This window comes from Phasianus colchicus, chromosome 18, assembly GCF_987193195.1.
Source record: "Phasianus colchicus chromosome 18, bPhaCol1.hap1.1, whole genome shotgun sequence".
In the NCBI taxonomy this organism is placed as follows: Eukaryota; Metazoa; Chordata; class Aves; order Galliformes; family Phasianidae; genus Phasianus; species Phasianus colchicus.
In genome coordinates, this window is record NC_143453.1 from 4,195,530 (window position 1) to 4,212,562 (window position 17,033).

The following is a 17,033-nucleotide window of genomic DNA, read 5'->3' on the forward strand; positions in this document are numbered from 1 at the left end:
CATTCCCCCCTGTATTCATCTCTCACTTTCTTTGAAGTAACTGTGAGAAAGCAACCGTCTAGCGGGGGTTTTAGGAGTGGGATGCAGTAGGGCTGTTCAGGGATTTGTGCATAGAAGCAGGGGAGCTGCAATATGGGATGTGCAAAGAGCTGTATACTGGAAGAGAGACGTGAAGATTTTTTTTGTAGCGGTATCGAATCCTCAGCTGAATAAAAGCTGTAGGATCAGAACTGGAAAATTCTGTCATGGAAATGAATGATGGAGATGTTGTTGTTGTGAGTGGACAAATAACTACTGCGTGTTGTGTAGAAGTGTGAGGGATATCTCAGGGCACAGAAGAGTCTCCTGCAGACTCCCAGCTGCAGGAGCCCTGGTCGGAACCAGGGCTGAGCTGTGGTCGCAAGCACAGAAGTGCCCCAGACTGCAGCATGAGGCTGCAGGTGCTGTAACAGCAGCCTGCTTCGTGCTGCAATTAGAAGAGAGCAGGAGCTCAGAAGACAATTCATTTAATCCAAAAACTTCTTTTCAGCCCACACAGCCCACTGTGCAACAGTTAAAACAGTAATTTTGCAGTACGTATAAGGAGGGAAGCACAGCGATGCATGTCTGCAGCTGTGATCCAGCAGCACTAGCATGTCTTGTCCCAGCTCTACAGATGTGGAACACCATCCTTGTTCCAGCGTGGTGTGGATGCAGGCACCACAGAGGTACAATCAGATCTGCAGAAGACATTGCAGGGATGACTTCACAGAGAATGTCATTGCAGTAAGAGCGAAAAGGAGCAGTCTGGAACCACAGGATTTAGTCTGAGGGAGACAGATTTGTAACTGTGCAGGAAAAAGACAGAGTGAAGGCAGAAGTGCCATGTTTACATAACTGGCACAGCAATATAGTGCACTGTGGGTGTGTACTCCAGGAGAATGCTAAGATACAGCCAGAATACAGGATGCGGTGCTATTTTATTAATTGGGCTCATGCGATATCGGTGCAGGGATGTTGTAATATCATAAAACAGTCATACTCATTTAGGGCATCCCAGCGTTACACGAATTAACAAACACAGGGGCATGTGATGATGTATTAGTATAAGCCAGGATGTCGTCTTAGCCTGATGAAACATTCCCCCGCCGGCTCGGAGATGCAGCAGCAAAGCCGTGGAGTTTGCAGCAGGTGAGCGTGCAGTGCACAGCACCGAGCAGAGGAACACAGCACTGACAGCACAGCAGCGTGGTAATGTGATCCTGTGCAGAAGAGAGATGTGATACTGGTGCCATGCGGCAGGAGTTTGGCAGTGCATGGATGTGGTAACAGTGTGGTGTTGTAGCTTGACAGAAGAGTTTAGCGGTCTAATGAAGCAGTAATACAATATTCCAGATGGGAGCTGTTCTGTACAGCGGTGATCACTTTTGGCATGATATTAGCAAAGGGTTGTGCCAGTCTGACAGCACCATCCCATTGCAGCAGAAGGCAGCAAGGGGGGTGTTATTACCGTGCTGCCCTTCTGATAGCACGGCCCTGAGTTAGCACAGGGACATTGCCACCAAGTGACACAGTGACTGCGTGCCGTGGGAGTACAGGCTGGTTGTGCCTCACGTGTGGCAGTGGGACAGCAGTGGTGGCTCAGTCCAGCAGTGAGAGCTGGGCAGTGACTCAATGATACGGCTGGTGGGAGATCCCTGTGATGATGCAGCAAAGTGGGATAGCGGCACGAAAAGGAGTGTGGGGAGGGAGATAATTCCATTTTGTCCTGTAGCAGGAGGATGTCGGGGTCCAAGCAGTAAAGGAGAGTCATGTAGCAATAAGCACGCTGTCACTTCTGACACAGTCCTACAGAGCAGCCACAGGATGCAGTTTTGCAGCAGCACGCCCCTAACAACAGGGAGCAGCAATACCTCATCTGCAGCCATAGCAGTGAGGGGCAGCCCGGCTGCAGGACGGAGTTATTGATGTGGCAGCAGCAGATGGAGCAGCGCAGGGGCTGGGAGGGCAGTGCAGGGGCAGCAGTTCTGTGGCAGCACTCGCAGGGCAGCAGCGACGCGGCAGCAGCACCTACAGTGCAGCAGTATTTTGGCACTTGGGCTCAATGGTGCAGGTACTGCGGCACAGGAATGCAGTGGTTCTGTGCTCTGTGCTCCTCCTGTGCCCCACAATTGGCCTCGCCGGCACCTTTAAGAGAGCTTTTTTTGGCCCTTGCTATGCAATATTAACTTGCAAGCGATCCTGCCATGTGAGCCCTGACTGGCTTCAGAGCTCTTTAGCTTTCACACCCTGTCTGCCTGTTAAATTTTTCAGTGAAGTGATTCTCCAACAGTTTTCTGTCAATTGCTTCTGGTAGCATGGGGATCAGAGGGGTCAAATAATGCCACGGGGAATCATTAAATATTTACGGACTTCTGCTGTTAGCACTGTGGCCAAAGGGGCTTTTGTATTTCTATTTGTACAGGCAGTTAAGAGCCACTCCTGTCTGCACCACCTCCCATTCCTCTTATAATGTCAGTGTCCAAAGTACCATTAAAATAGGGAAGGTATCTCTGTGCATCTCTCAAATCATTTCTCTGTTCTTGCCCTGTTTGATCTTTCTTTACTCATTGGCTTTAGTTAATCCTAATGGGTCCTAATGGACCTAGAAGCTAACTAGCATGATGGAAGTGGCTGTTTTGGGCCAGGACGTGTCCCCACACTGTGAGGGAAGCAGGAGCAAGGCACATTCTCTGAACCACATGGGAGTGGACTGGGAGAATGCACCTTGTCCGGCCTTGCTGGTTGACCTTGATCCCTCAAATGGCTCCAACTTCATTTGATTCCAGTGAGAGTTTTGCTGCATCAGGACCGAGTGTGGAACTCAGCCAGCAGAGAGCCCTGGGAGTCTCTTGCTGCTGAGGGGAGCAGCATTACTGGCCTTGTGATGGAAGCTTAACAGCTGGCCCCAGGTACCAGCGAGGCAGGCTGCTGTGTGCTGGGCCAGCACTGGGAAATATGGGATGAAGCATTCATTGTGGGATAGCAGAGGTGAAGGTGAAACGGTTTGCTGGTTCTTGTATGCTGTGCTACACCATGCTGCACGGCAAGTGCAGCAGTGATGTGACAAGGCTCATGGCAAACTGAGGACAGCTTCTCATAGCTGTTCATTTACAATGTTAAATCAATGGAGTAATTTGGAATGATTTTTTTTTCCTGTGGCTCAAACTAATTGGCAACCACAGCGATGCTGACCCGACTGTGTAATCTTTGCTTACTGATACTGAACTGGGGTGTGCAGGTTAGAAGCAACAAAATCCAGAAGAAACACCACGTTCCCTCCCCCTGCTTCCCTTCCTCTTTTTCAGGCATCTCTGAGAGCTCAGAGACGACCCCAGACATGTACACAAGGTGCTCTGCCCCCATCCTGCCATGCCCTGTGTCCCTGCTGAGCTCCCACTGTTTGTGCAGGATGCACTCTGCCAGCCAGGCTCTTGCCTTTGGGAGCCCTTTCCCTGGTGCTGGGGTCCTGGATTTGGCCATGCAGGTGTGCTGGAGCAGGATGGAGCCCTGTGGCTCCCGTGCTCCCAGTGGGGAATGGAACGTCCTGAGCAGCAGGCAGCTGTTTGCAGTGCTCCGGGTACCTGCATACATCTCATACAGCTTCTGTGCTTCCTGCCCTGCATGTGCTGGCACAGCCTGTGTCCTTGCATGGAGGATGACATCAAGAGCCTTCGTATAAATGTCCTGTCTGTGCCAACAGTCTGTACGCATGCAGCTGCTGATAAATGTGTGTGACCATACAAGCACTCTGTGCATACATATGTTCCTGTGCTTAAAACCAACCAGAGCACACGTATATCTCTGCCTGCTGATACCAACCACACCTGACGAGGTACGTCTCATGTGTTTTCCACAGTGATACACAGAAGAACACTGATCTGTTTCAGCACATCCACTCAGCTCCCCACTTGCTCAACATGGAGAAGAACTTATGACGTTTATTGCTTCTAAAAAGCTGGAGGGATGGGAGCCAGCCATGGGGAATCACTGAAGGGCAGTGCTGCCTGCTTGCAGTGGATCTGCCAGTAAACATTAATCTTTGTCAATGATTTACTTTTTAAACAAATGTATTTTAAAAGGATATGGAAAGACATCAAAATAAAACCAAGCTAAAGGAACATTCATTAAATATTAAATTCATGAAATATACAGCAGCATGAGCTAATGCGCTGAAAGCACAGCCCTCTGGTTGGATTCAGCTTATCTTTTGAGAGAATAAAATCTTTCAATAATGAATTAGCCATCATTTAAATTAGTCCAGTGCGCATTCCACCGATCTATAGTGCCTTGATTTTTGTTTGATGCAGTGTTGGGTTTGAACAAAGTGTCGGGAAAGGATTGCTTTAGATGGAGTGAATGGGCTGCAGGTTTGGCAGCTGTGTTAGCTGTGGCCCATTCTAGCATTGCAGCTTCAGTAGCTGGTTTTCCCTGGTGAGTCCATGTGTGGTATAGTGGTATTGATTTCCAATAACAAGCAGCTATATGATATGCGTCCAGTAAAAGATGCTTAGCCAACTTTGAGTTCCCTTTTTAATAATCCTCTGACATTCCTGTGACCTTAGAGAGCAACAGCAGTGCCCATGAACTCGAGTAATCCTCCAATTTCAGTCAAATGCCTCTCTTAGAAATATAGACAAACAGTGGTCATGGCTTCTATAGTCATGTTTCATTTTTTTAGTAGTTCTCTGCATAAGACCACAAGCTCAATACTATGTATAAATTAAGTCATTAACAATATTCTAATCTCTATTCTATCCATTCCTCCCTTAGAGTACTTTGCACCTTGCATCTCTGGAAAGAATATATAGCATTGCTTCATCCCACACAGATGAAATAAACTCTCTGCTCTTGGAAGGAAGCAGGCAACCATGTAACTTTGTGAGGCATCATGTCACAACAGTCGAAGGCAGGAAGCAGAAAACCGCCAACAGCCCCACTGCGCTCTGCTGAAATAACACAGAAAGATTTTAGGCGGTTTGTGACCAGCTGCATTTAAACCTAGCTGGAGGTCTTCTACTGGGATATGCAGTTTGATCCTTCCAAAGGTGCTCTCAGATCCTGGCTTAGAATAGAAGTGAGACAGACCTCTGTTCCACAGTGGCATCTTTCACGTGTCCCTGCAGGTTTGGTTTGCAGTGTTTGGTTAGTATTGGTTGGCAGGGCTCTGCTCAGCTGGTAACCAACCGTGCTTCCTGCAGCACCTCAGCCTGCCAGTCACATACTGACCACTCCTGTCCCCTTTTCCTTTGAAAGAGGTGAGGGATCCAGGGCACAATTAGCTGCTTCTGCAGTAGTCCAAGACAGAGAGTGATTCACAGTTCTCCTATTCCTGAACAAAGGAAAGGGACCACATAAGGTTTGTTTTAAACCATCCTTGTACTGAATATACATGGCAAACTGTTATAGCAACTTCTGGGCTGTCAAGCTTGTACTTGTCTTTTTGGAGCCCATTGAAAAGCAAAAAATAGCTGCAACACACTGTGCTCTGACCAGCACATCTTATGTGCAGGGACTTGGAAGGTGGGTTAGTGCAAAATACGTGCATCAGGTCTGCATGGAAGGTGTCAGGAGTTTGGCACACTCTCATCTCTTTGCATCTAACGCAGGACAGAGCTAGCTAATTACAGACAAAGCTGTTCTCGACAGAAGTTGACAGTCCACGGTTTGTTACCTTGAGAGGGATGGAAAACATTCTTGCTCTTTTTAATAACCCTTCTGTTGTTTGTGATTGAATATGATCCAATTGCTCTAATGGAGGAGAATATTATGCACAGCATGAGTCAGCAACGCTTTCCTTCTGGAACAGCTGACAGCAAAGAAAGTTCCCAAACTCTCTACAGAAATATTCCTCCCCGCAGATGAGGATATGGGCTGCGTCTGCCAATACCTCTGATGCTGCCTTTTGAGATGGACCTGTGCTTAAGGTTCATTCGAGGTCAGAAGTCAAATTCAGTATGCAGCAGAAGCACTTGGGAGCTTGGTGTAGACAAAATGGAAGCCAGTCGCAGAAGTTTGGAATTCCAGTGGCTGGAAGTTTTGAAGCAGGGTTTGTGGCAGCAGTGGCAAGAGAAAGATGGTGACACATCCAAATGCTATGGCATGTTGGAGGTCATCCAATAAACAAGAGTGGGTTGCTTCTTGTAAAATACAAATCTATAACCATCAAGTGAATCTCCTCAGAGATCACCCCTTCCCACTTAGTGAGATTGCCCTTTGCAGTGTTTTTGTGTTGTGTCACAAGCAACAACCTGATCCAGCAAGTGAAAGTCATGTACTGAAACAAGCCTTCCTGCACAAATCTGTACTTCCATCAGAAAGATTTGCCAAGCAAAGTTGCGGTCTGATGAGCAGCCCCAAGTTTTGAATTGACTTTTGTTCTTTGTTGTAGCAGTTAGATATCTGCTATCACTGGATAAAGTCTCTGACAGCACCAAGTGATAAGCCATGGTGGGATCCAACATTTTCCTATGTAAAGAGCATCTGTACCAGTGATATCAGCCTGAAGTATAGCACCGCTGCTTTTTAAAGAATTCAAACTAAACCACCCAGATCACTCCCTGTTCAGTGCCAAGACATCCATCCTCCTCCACGCTCTGTGCTAAGGTCAGTCAGCGTGCCAAACTCTTCTTGCTTGTAAGCTGAAAGCTCACTTTTAGTGCCAAACTACATCCACAAAGGTTTTTGCTCTTCTTGTGGTCTTTGTAGGAAAGAGGGGAATTCAGGCACATAGACAAGTCGTGCATTTCACAAAGTTCCTACTAATTTTTAGAAAGTTTACGACAGGGACCCAGACCATAAAAGAACAGTGTGATTGCCACAAAGAACAGTGTGGGAAAGCCAGTATACATGCATGTGCAGCCCTCCCACACGCACCCTGACTACCCCAGATATAGGCATGCCCACAGATCAGCACCTACACACAAATGCTTTTGACACACTTATTCTCAGCATCCTGTTCTCTTACAGCAGCCTCAGTTGGAGGAAGGGAGAAAATATGTTCCTTCTAACCTAATCTTATAATGACCTTTCTTCTAACCCCACTTTCCTGCATATCTCTAAGCTGCTGTGGTGGTGATGGGAACAAGATTTCAACGATTTTCCTCCAAAAAACTCAGCAGGGTCAGTCTGTTAGATTGTGATGTGCTGACCAGTTGTTCTTAAGAGACTCAGGGTAAATAAGAAGATAAGAAAATTGTTTATGATGATATCTCTCAGGCCCCTTGTGGCTCTGCCAGAGTTCTTGCAGAGTCAAAGGATTGTGAATATGTGACTCGATGCAAATGGGCTCCCATCATCTCTTCCCTTCCTGGACCACGAACAATCTTCCAAGCCTGGTGGGTGATTTCTGTACCCTCTTTGCTTTGCATTTCCTATAACTGCCTGCAACTGCAGGGAAGAAAAGTAGGAGAGCAGGCAGCTGAAGTAATTTTCTGTTAGCTGGTTCATAATGCTCTGGTACAAGCTAATACTTATGAGGTGACCATCTCAACTTTTGTTGAGAGGCACTTACTGTAAGACACGCTCAGTGTTTCTCTTTCATTGCTATCCCCAGCCATTTGGGGCTGCTGTGGATTCTCCTGGCTCCTTCTCTCAGCTCCCTCGCTCCAGGAGGAAGAGGAAAGGGGCACTTCTCGATTGCAGGGCATTCCTGGTCTCTGCTGCCTGTCACAGGGAGATTCATTCTTGGCAGTGAGGCAATGCTCTCTTCTCTCTCTGGAATTGGAGTCATTTGTCTTGGGCAGGGGCACAGGCGCCTTGCTTGCTGTGTGGCAGCTTCTGCTCAAGGGAGACACGCACTTCGTCAATAAACAAGGAGCCTGGAGAATGGTTCCAAGTGACAGAGGACATTATTAATAACTGGCACATTGATTGAGAGTAGGTCAACCTTCTATTAGCTGCTTTAAGAGGGGAAAGAGAAAAGGAGCTGAAGATAGCAGCCCTGAGAGGAGCTGAGAGTTTCAGCATCCTCCTGCAGTGTCTCCTGCTGCAAGGGCCCAGGGCTGGCACAGCCCATGAGGAGTGACTGTGCATTTCCCTCGTGTCAGGGATCTTCCAGCCTTGACATGAGGTGGCAGGGCCAGCTTGCTTTGTGGGGGTGTGCTCTGATGTGGAGATTTCCAGACCAGAGCTTCCCCACCCCCTTTGTCCCTCTCTCTGCTTGCCCTGCACACAATGGGTGTCTTCCAGTCTGACTCTGAAGGGCCTGGGGGCCTTTGGGCACCTCCTCCCCAGTCATGCAGTGAAGAATACCCTGAGGGAACCTGAGAAGAGGCTGTTTCTCTTCCTTCCCTCTTGGGAAGAAGTTAATGCAAGGAAGAGTAAGAAGCTCTGTCCAATATTGCTGTGCACTTCTGGCTGTGACTGGAACTGGAGAAGCTGTTGGCTCTTGTCGTAGCTGCATTCCTAAACTAATCTCCTCCCATGGAAGAAGCCTCTCAGCTCTAAAACAACTGTTTGTGCACCTTACAGTCATACTTAATTTGCCACAGCACCATCAGGATGGAAGCAGAATAAGCCCTGCTTTGTCATGACATTGATAGCTCATCCTTCTCTGTCCTAGAGCCTTACAGCTGCTGGGAGAGTGAGTGGCTTCTGCACAAAGAAAGCACTGTTAAAGTGCTCAGTCTACGGGTTGGTCTTTGCAGAACCTTTTGTTTGGAACCGTGTTTGCAAAGGAAGTTGTGACATTTTTCAGCTGAACATCTGAGCATCCAACAAGCCTGCTGCAGAGACAAGTGATAGGATCATTGCCAGCCTTCTTGAAGGAGGAAATTCTTCATGGCATTGCATGTGGAGCTGCGACTGCGGTGGCTTCATGGCTAAGGATGCATTCACTGTCCTGTTCAGGTCCTGTTGCCTGGGGGTGATGGTGAGTTTTTTGTTGCAATTTAAACCTCCTTTTGGACTGAAGGCTCCAACGCTCAGCCTGAGAACAAAGGATAAGATATAGGGGACTCATCCCTTTTCTTTCAGAAAGGATTCTGTTGTCAAACAGGCCTAAAGCCCAGATCCAGAGCTAGTTCTAGGTTTAGGAGCCCCTTATTTATCCCAGGAGTAAGGTGTTTGGAAATAGAATGAATTGATCTGATTTCCAAAATCTTTGCTTCGCATCACCCGGCCTGGGGCTGTTCAGATTTCTGGTTCAGGTGTGAGCTCATCTATGGTAGGTGCAGGAAAACCTGCAGTTGCTTTCTACTTGCAGAAAGCTGGAAAAACTTTGCCGTAAGACTGGCTCAAGGTCTCTCCCTTGTGGTTAAAAATTACTGTCCTGGTGCTGAGAGCATTGTAGGGATCCTGGACTGCTGCCTTCCACTGTGGCAGGAAAAGATTGAGGGACTTGTGGGTCTGCTAGTCTTTATAAGCTGAAACAGGTCCCACCCAGCTAAATGGTCCATTTCTGCTCCAAAACGAGCTCTACACTCTGCTCCAAGCCCCTAAGTGGATTGCCTTCTGGCCAGCCTAGCTCTCTGGTGATTGAAAAGCCGAGAGGAGTCAGAAGGGGGGATGGGGAGGGTTACGGTGTTCAGAGGCTGTGTGTACCCAAACTAGCTGGATTCGCTGAACTCATCACCGAAATCGCTTCTTGCAGTGCCTCTCTGTTTTAATTCTGCCTGAATCAGCCCTCTCCCATGAGTGAAACAATCTTGCCTGCAGATTGAGGGGGGTGGGAGGGATTTGAACATTAATCTGATGTAGATTATACATCCGCCTCCCTCTCTCCCCTTCTCACTCTCTCTCCCTCTCTCTCCCTCTTTCTGTCTGTTTCTCTCCCCTCCCTCTCCTTCCTGCTTCATCTCTTCAAGAAAGTGAACATAAAGTAAAAGCACGGAGAGAGAGAGGCAGAGAGAGAAAAAGCTCCCTGAAGAGGGAAGCCCCAGCAGCCAGTAGCTGTTTGGATTTGCCTTGCGCTGCCTTTCTTGCTTTGCTCCCAAGGAATACCTTTAATGGGATCATTTGCTTCAGTTCCTTTATAACCAAGTCCACCGGAAAGGCAGACTCAACATATTATGGGCAACTGTGTGAAGTCTCCACTGAGAAACCTCTCGAAAAAGGTATGTTCCCTGAATCAAAGTGCATTGTGCGTTTCCACCCCCACTTCTTGGGATGGGTGACGTCGTGGGCAGATGGGAAAGGGAGGTGGGAGAGACACAAGGATGTGTACAAAGGGTTCAGATCTCTGCAGGAGTCTTTTCTGTAAGAGCTGCACGTGCAGGTGCAGCCACTAGAGCCTGGGATGCCACAACGTGAGCGTAAATCAGTGTGTGCACACGCATGCATGTGAGTAGGTGTGTGCCCTGCTCTGCGGGTGTGTAGCTGACCACTGCTGTGTGTGTGCAGGTTTGTTCCTGCTGATGTGCACAACACACTGACGTGCACTGTCAGTGCGTCTTAATGTGTGTGTATACCTGTGAGTTTGTGTACGTGTGCACACGTGTGTGCATGTGCTTCAACCAAGAGGTGTCTGCATGTATCCGGTTGCGTGTGTCGTTTCTCCTGGGACGTACACTCATGGACACGTGAATGGGTGTGTATTCATATGTATTAATGAGCATATCTGTAGTATGTGTGTGTCCTTTATGTCTCTACATACTCACTCGGAGGTGTGTGAGCAGGTGGCAGTGTTTGTTGTGTGTGTGCACGTGGGGAAGGTGTGTGACACACCTATCCCTGCTCCTATGGTTGTGTGTGCCTCTGTCTCATTGTGCACGTCCTCACAGAAGTCTGCCTGTAGGCAGACATATGTTTTGATGTGTATCCATCCCTCCATAAGCACATATTGCTGGTATGCATTTGGGTACAGAAGCATGCTTTTCTGCAATCTGTCCATGCCTTAGAGGTATGGACAGAGGCATTAGCTGCGTGTTCATGCATTGTGTTGCACATCAGTATGGACCGTGTGTGTGCTGCACTTCATATGCAAGCTGCCACATGTGCCTGTTAGGCTCAAGTCCACAAACTGCTCTGTGCTGAGGTTTTAAAATGATCCCAGGATGAATTAGATTCAGGAATTATTCTGCTCTTAGGGACCAGACTGCAGTGAGAACAATTTGTCCTAGTGGTAGTTCTTGTCTGACTGCAGAAGGTGTTGCAGCACCGTGTACCTGTCAGCCACACAGCTCTTGCTTGGCATTGCTGAAAACGCAATAACTCAGCAAAAAGCTGGTTGATTCACTCCGCATGAAGTTAGGCTAAGCATCTGAAAGATTTAAATAAAGAGCTACATCTACAGAGACCTTGCTGGCAGCAAATGCCACTGCCATCGGGATGCTGCATGCAGGAGACCTTGCAGTGAGCAAAGCACTTCTCTGCTAGGGAGGCATAAGTTGTGCCTCTTTTGTGTGGGAGCACAGTTTACTTGTTAGCAGCTGTAACAATGATATAGCTGTGGCATGAAGGGCATAGCTGGGATACATGAGGAGGCATTGAGCAGTTTGATAGTGCCAAGACCAGTCCCTGGGTCAGGGTGACCTTGAGGAAGAGGCAGTAGGTGAGGGTTACCCAAATGTACATCTGAAAGAAGAGCAGTTTGGCTATTCCTAGGTTGCCTCCGACTTGCAGTGAAAGGAGCTGGCTGCAGCTGTGCTCAACATGATCAAGGAAATTGCAATTAAAGTCTGAAGTGTGGCCGGGCTTCTTGAATCAAAATAGACTGAATATCTTATAAACTCTGTGTGATCAGTCTTTTAGGTAATTTATGCTTTCATTCCTAAAAGCTGCTTCAAATACTGCACTTTAGAAGTGCTATTGAGAAGGCCTGGGAAGGCAGGACTAAAGAGAGGAAGTTAGGAAGCTGAGTTAGAGAATTCTCAGACTTCAGCCCAGCCTCAGGAACTAATCCTGAGATATCCTGGGGGCTGTGCTGTCCTCTAGGCTGTAACACACGTGGTTATGGTGGATACTTGGTAGGTCACTCATGCTGTACATCTTCATTTGGCTTTTTTGTGATCCTTGTCTTTTTTTCTCAGATTTTACCTGGGACAAACTCAGAGGAAACACAGTGAGGAAGATGAGGAGCTGGGCCCTGGGTGGTACAAAGTTATATTGGGAAGAAGTAATCGTTCTCTGCCTGCTACTCTCCTATGTCCTCACCCCACTCCTGTCTCCCTAAAGCTCCTTTGAATGTGAATGTCCTGGGACCACAGCACTACTTTGCTGTTAAGCCTGAACTACCAGGCACAGCTTTCTTACTGCTCTGATCTTCACCATGTGCTCCTGCCTCAGCGGGTGGAAACAGAGTTAAGATGATTAGGAGAATGGCTTAGGAGTCTGAAGGCCTTTTGCTCATAATATCCATTCCTGAGGGAGAGTTGTTGGAGGGACATTACCTGCTCATACTTTTCTTGCACTTCACTGAAATGGTAACGAGGGACTGTAGATGTGTGTGAAAGCTGAACTTGGGTAGCAGGTTTTATTCTCTTCAGTATGTGACTTCAACCAGAAAGCTGGGGACTCTTTCCAGGCACTGGCTAGCCTGGTCAGAGACTCATCCTTGTCTGTTTGGTGATATTGTTCAGGCTTCTGTCTCCCTGTGCTGGCAGGCAGCAGGCTTGCTTTCCCCAGGGACCCTGCTGGCCAGCCTGGTGCCTTTCTATCCTCAGTGGTGATGAAGAGGCACCTCTGGACCTGGTGCTCAGCAAAGACCCTCTGGCATGCAAACCCTGTCCTTTCCTTGTATTTTCCTTGTTGTGCATGTTGCCTTCCCCTTCTAACAGGCAGCTGACATTGCTTTGCACCCCTATCACAGCTTCCCTCTTGGCTCTGCCTGGATAAAGGAGGAGTGTGATAGAGGGGATAATTTCAGGAGAAACCTGGGAGGCTGCTAGGCAGAGGGAATCCTGCCTGGAGCTGCCAGGCAGGGCAGGAGCCCCTGCAGGTTTCTCACTAAGAGACCTGGTGCTGGGTGTCTGGCCAGCTTTTCACTGCTCCTGGCAACTGCTTCATCAAACTGGCAATATTTACAGACGCAGGAAAATAATGGGATGATCATCCTTCAGTACTGCTGAGTGAATTGGCAGGAAGCTCAATTAACTGGAAGGGTCAGAAAACAAGGATTAGGTGCAGGCTATGGGGCCTTTGGTCTTTCATCTGTCTTCATTGGAATTAAATGCAGAACTGATGTGGGCTATTTTAAGTGAGCTGTATTATTTGCAATACTAAACTGGAAAAATGTGCCAAGAATAAAAGCTGGTAATTTTTGAAATGACATTGTGCTGATGTCATGAAGCTATGCAGCTCAACACAGATGCCATGATATTTAGCTGAGCTGGTAATATGCCAGTTGTGGATGGATGCTCATCTTTCAGGTTTTTAAGGACAAGTGTCCTATGTGTCACACTTAATTGGAGACAGATTTTCACCTTTTCCATGACTGCAACGAAAATGCTTTTCTGCTTGATGATTTTCTTTCTTCACAGCTTGCTTTTTGGGTTGCTTTTGTTTTGATGCTTAATATTCACATGACATTACACATGAGCAGATTGGTGTAGGACCATAAAAATGCAAACAATGAGCCATGTGTGCGAGGCAATAGCACACGGTAGACACAGCAAGTAGATACAATAGGTTTGGATAAGTGTGAGAGAGGTGTGTGTGTGTGTGTGTGTGTGAGATGCTTTAGCCTGAAAAAGCACCTCAGTCTTTAAGGAAAGGGTTAATGGAGGAGACAGTGACAATTGACAGCATCTCTGATCACCCCTGGGAACATTGGCTGTAAAAGTAGTCATTCCTGAAGAGGAATCTGATGTATGATTAATGTTTATTCTATAAAACCAAGGGTCCTGTGGGCTGTGCTGGCTTTTTATAGCTGCATGGGAATATCAGGATAAGATGTTTTTTGCAGAGCCAGGGAAATGCATTTCTATAAAAGGAAAGCAGTGCCTCCTTATAAAATCCAGTGCTGGATTCTGTTCTGGAGCCCTAGCTTAGCAGGACGTGCACTTACAAAAAATGTGCAAATGCAAACAGACAAAATTGTTGTGCTTGTGACTGCCCTCCACTTGGAAATGTAAGCAATGAGAAGAGGTCAGTGCAGTAACTGCCTGAAACCTCGAGGATGTAACTAATTAGCACTGGAACAAGGAGTGTGAGCCCGCTGCTGGCAGAGCCACCTGATGCCCTAAAAGGCCTTTTGATAACACTGTATCGTGCGTGATGCTGGCTGATGAAACGTAAAGTGGAGCCAAAGTGTCTGGGGAGGCCCTGCCTCGCCTCCCAGGGAGGCTCTGGCCAACACAGCTCTGCCAGCAGCCCTGCCCAGGGCACGCGTCCCATTGTGCCGGGCTGTGCTTGGCCTTCGCAGCTCACTTGAGGAATCATTAACTCTGGAGCTGGCAGTGGGAGCTCAGCCCTTTGGGCTCTCTCTGGGTAGATGTGAGAGTTGAGAGTTTGATGTCGTTTCAAAGCGAAATTCTCTCGGTTGGCTGTACTTCTATCAGCTTTTGAAAGTGAACTGCTGGACTTACTGCTTCTATACAGCCCATAATAGACCAGTGGGGGGGGACGCAGCGTGGACCAGATGAAGGAAATTTAGCAATAATGGCTCTGCGAGGCAGTTCAGTAAATCTTCAGAGGAAAGGCTGGGTGAGACAGGGAGGTAACGTCCTCTGTTGTGTTGTTTGCTTGCTGCTGGTTGGCTGGGAAGATCCGCCATGAGGAGAAGACGTGCTATAAGGCTGTCCAGACGAGCGAAGAGGGGCCGTCGGAGTACCAGGGTCCGCTCATGGTGCTGGCCCAGAACTGCGCCGTCATGCACAACCTGCTGGGGCCAGCATGCATCTTCCTGAGGAAGGGCTTCGCAGAAAACAGGCAGCCTGTACGTAAGTTACACCCTGCCGGGCGAGACATGCACTAAGCCACGTGGACCTGAGCCAGGGATGCGGGGCTGCCCACGTGCTCCCTGTGCGTGGAGCTCTGTAACCCCCGGCCCTGGGCCTCGAGCATCCCGGCTCCAGCAAATGCAATCACAAGCAAATGTCTAACCTGAAGGATGTGCAAAGATATCCCTGTGCCTAAACACCGAGTCAGGGGGATTCTAAATGCGCAGCTGTGAAAGATAGATCAAAGCCTAAATTCAAGCAGATGAAGTTCCATGGATTTAGGAGAAGAATTTAGGACCTCGGGTCTTACACAATCAGATGGACTCCAGAGGAGTCCAGTATTCAAAGCTGTTGTTCCAGCAGGACATCCACCTCACATTCCCAGAGGCTCAGATTAGCATTTAGGGCTAAATAGTCGCTTTCATGCAAATCAGGGCATCCATATTGGGAACAAGCTGTCCCACAGAGATGCCCGTATTTGTTACTGTTGCTGTCAGCTCACAGCAAGCATGCTAATACAAGCAGAAACGAGCATGCATCTGCCTCCTTGCAGAAGCCCAAATGTAGTCTCTCATACACTCTTATACGCAGCCTGACTCTGCAGCATTCCCAGCCAAAGAAACCAAAGAACATCAGTCTGTCCTCATGTTGGTAAATAGTGCCAGACGGCCAAATGCTATTGCCTGTGCACACAGATAGAAAGCAAAAACACATCCATCCACTCAGTCGCACCTATTTGTGACTGTGTTCATGTGTATCTGCACATAAGCAATGAAAAAATATATTTGTATATAAATTCAAATGTATGCATGTGGACATGTTAAATACACAGGGACATGCACCTCAATATCATACCTTTTCAAGAAGTAATGTGTGTTTTTGCACATAAAGTTCGATTCTGACACCAGTGTATTTAAAGACATGCACAAAGAAGCCTGATGAGTGAGGATGTGCAATGTTACAGACTAATCCAGTGCATTTCATATTCTTCTGATAAAACAAAACCCCAGTGACCTGACAGAGCTTCCTTGCCCCTCTAGGAAAAGCCTTACACGGTTGTGCACTGACACAGTCATGTACAGCTGGAGGAGACATCTAGATCTTTATTTCCAAAACCTCATTTTCAACCGACAAGCCAAAAAAAAGAACTGCAGGCAGTCATTATTGATCAGAGGGATTTTGTTCTTAATCTTCAACCACTAAATGATCACATTCCTTAAGTCAGTTCATTAAAACATGAGGTGTGACAGTGTGACACCAGCACACGGACTGGCAGTGGCCTGGACAGAGCTCCCACTGGAGGAAATGGGCCCAGCTCCTGGCAGAAGGCTCAGGCTGACAGGTAGCCACGCTCAGCCCTGCAAACTCAGCGTACCCTAAGATATTTCCAAAATAGGATTAGCAACGTCTCTGCCCTGTTGTAGAATAAATGCATCTGATAAACAGCTTTATTTTTACCGACTCTCTAGACCAACTGGATTTACTGTGCATGGAACAGAAATAAATGAGAGTAAGACCATTATGTAAATTGGACTTTCTGAGGGTCACCTCTGCTCATGTCTAGGATCTAAACTCTGAACAGTTGTGTTCCTCTTTCCATATGTTCTCCAAAAGCATTAGAGTGATTCAGCCCATTTCTTCTCGAGCTATTTTCCTCCTTTATCTTTTTTTTTTTTTCTTCCAAATTCTTTTCTCAAATTTAAACCAGAAAACCTCTCCGTGACGTTAGTTACCACTTGAGTCACATTTTTGGAGGGACGCAAACCCTCCTCCTCCTTTCGCATTCGCAGCCTGTGGCTCTGATGATAGAATCTGCATGTGCAAAGATCTGCTCGGAGCCCTGCAAACGCGATTGCCTCGGTGCGTGGAATTAGAGCTGAAGCCCTCATTTCTGACACGTGTCGGTCATGTTGCTTGCAACGTGGTGAGTGGGGAGGAGGACGGGCTTTGTGATGACTGTGCTGGAGGAAGGCCTGGGCCCGTCCTCAGGCACTCTCACAAGACAGCAGTTCTGTGGCTGTCGGTACCACGGTGGCAACCACAGCCCTGCAGCTCTGCAGTGCAGCAGGAGCCCCGGGGAGCAACGTGTGTGAGCTCTTTGCAAGGAGGTGCACGCGGTGTCGGTGCTGCCCACAGCGGTTCTCATCTGCTGCTTTATCTGAGGCAGGAGGGCAATAAAGCCCCCCGCATCCGGTA

The 17,033-nt window shown here is 47.8% G+C and overlaps 1 protein-coding gene across 4 annotated transcripts in view; it reads left to right on the plus strand.

Annotated features, from left to right (window-relative positions):
• Positions 1–17,033, plus strand: part of CABP1 (calcium binding protein 1) — a 28,195-nt gene that overhangs the window by 2,408 nt on the left and 8,754 nt on the right. Inside the window, exons 1-3 of one of the 4 annotated variants that reach the window (XM_090152660.1) lie at positions 8,532–8,890; positions 9,825–10,073; positions 14,663–14,833. The exons of 1 other annotated variant lie outside the window; for it this stretch is intronic. In XM_090152660.1, coding sequence (XP_090008786.1) covers positions 10,029–10,073; positions 14,663–14,833 — 216 coding nt within the window. In that variant the 5' untranslated portion in view covers positions 8,532–8,890; positions 9,825–10,028. Of the gene's footprint in view, positions 1–3,326; positions 3,599–8,531; positions 8,891–9,824; positions 10,074–14,662; positions 14,834–17,033 lie in introns of those variants that run through there. 2 more of the 4 variants (XM_090152659.1, XM_090152657.1) reach the window with 2 other exon arrangements.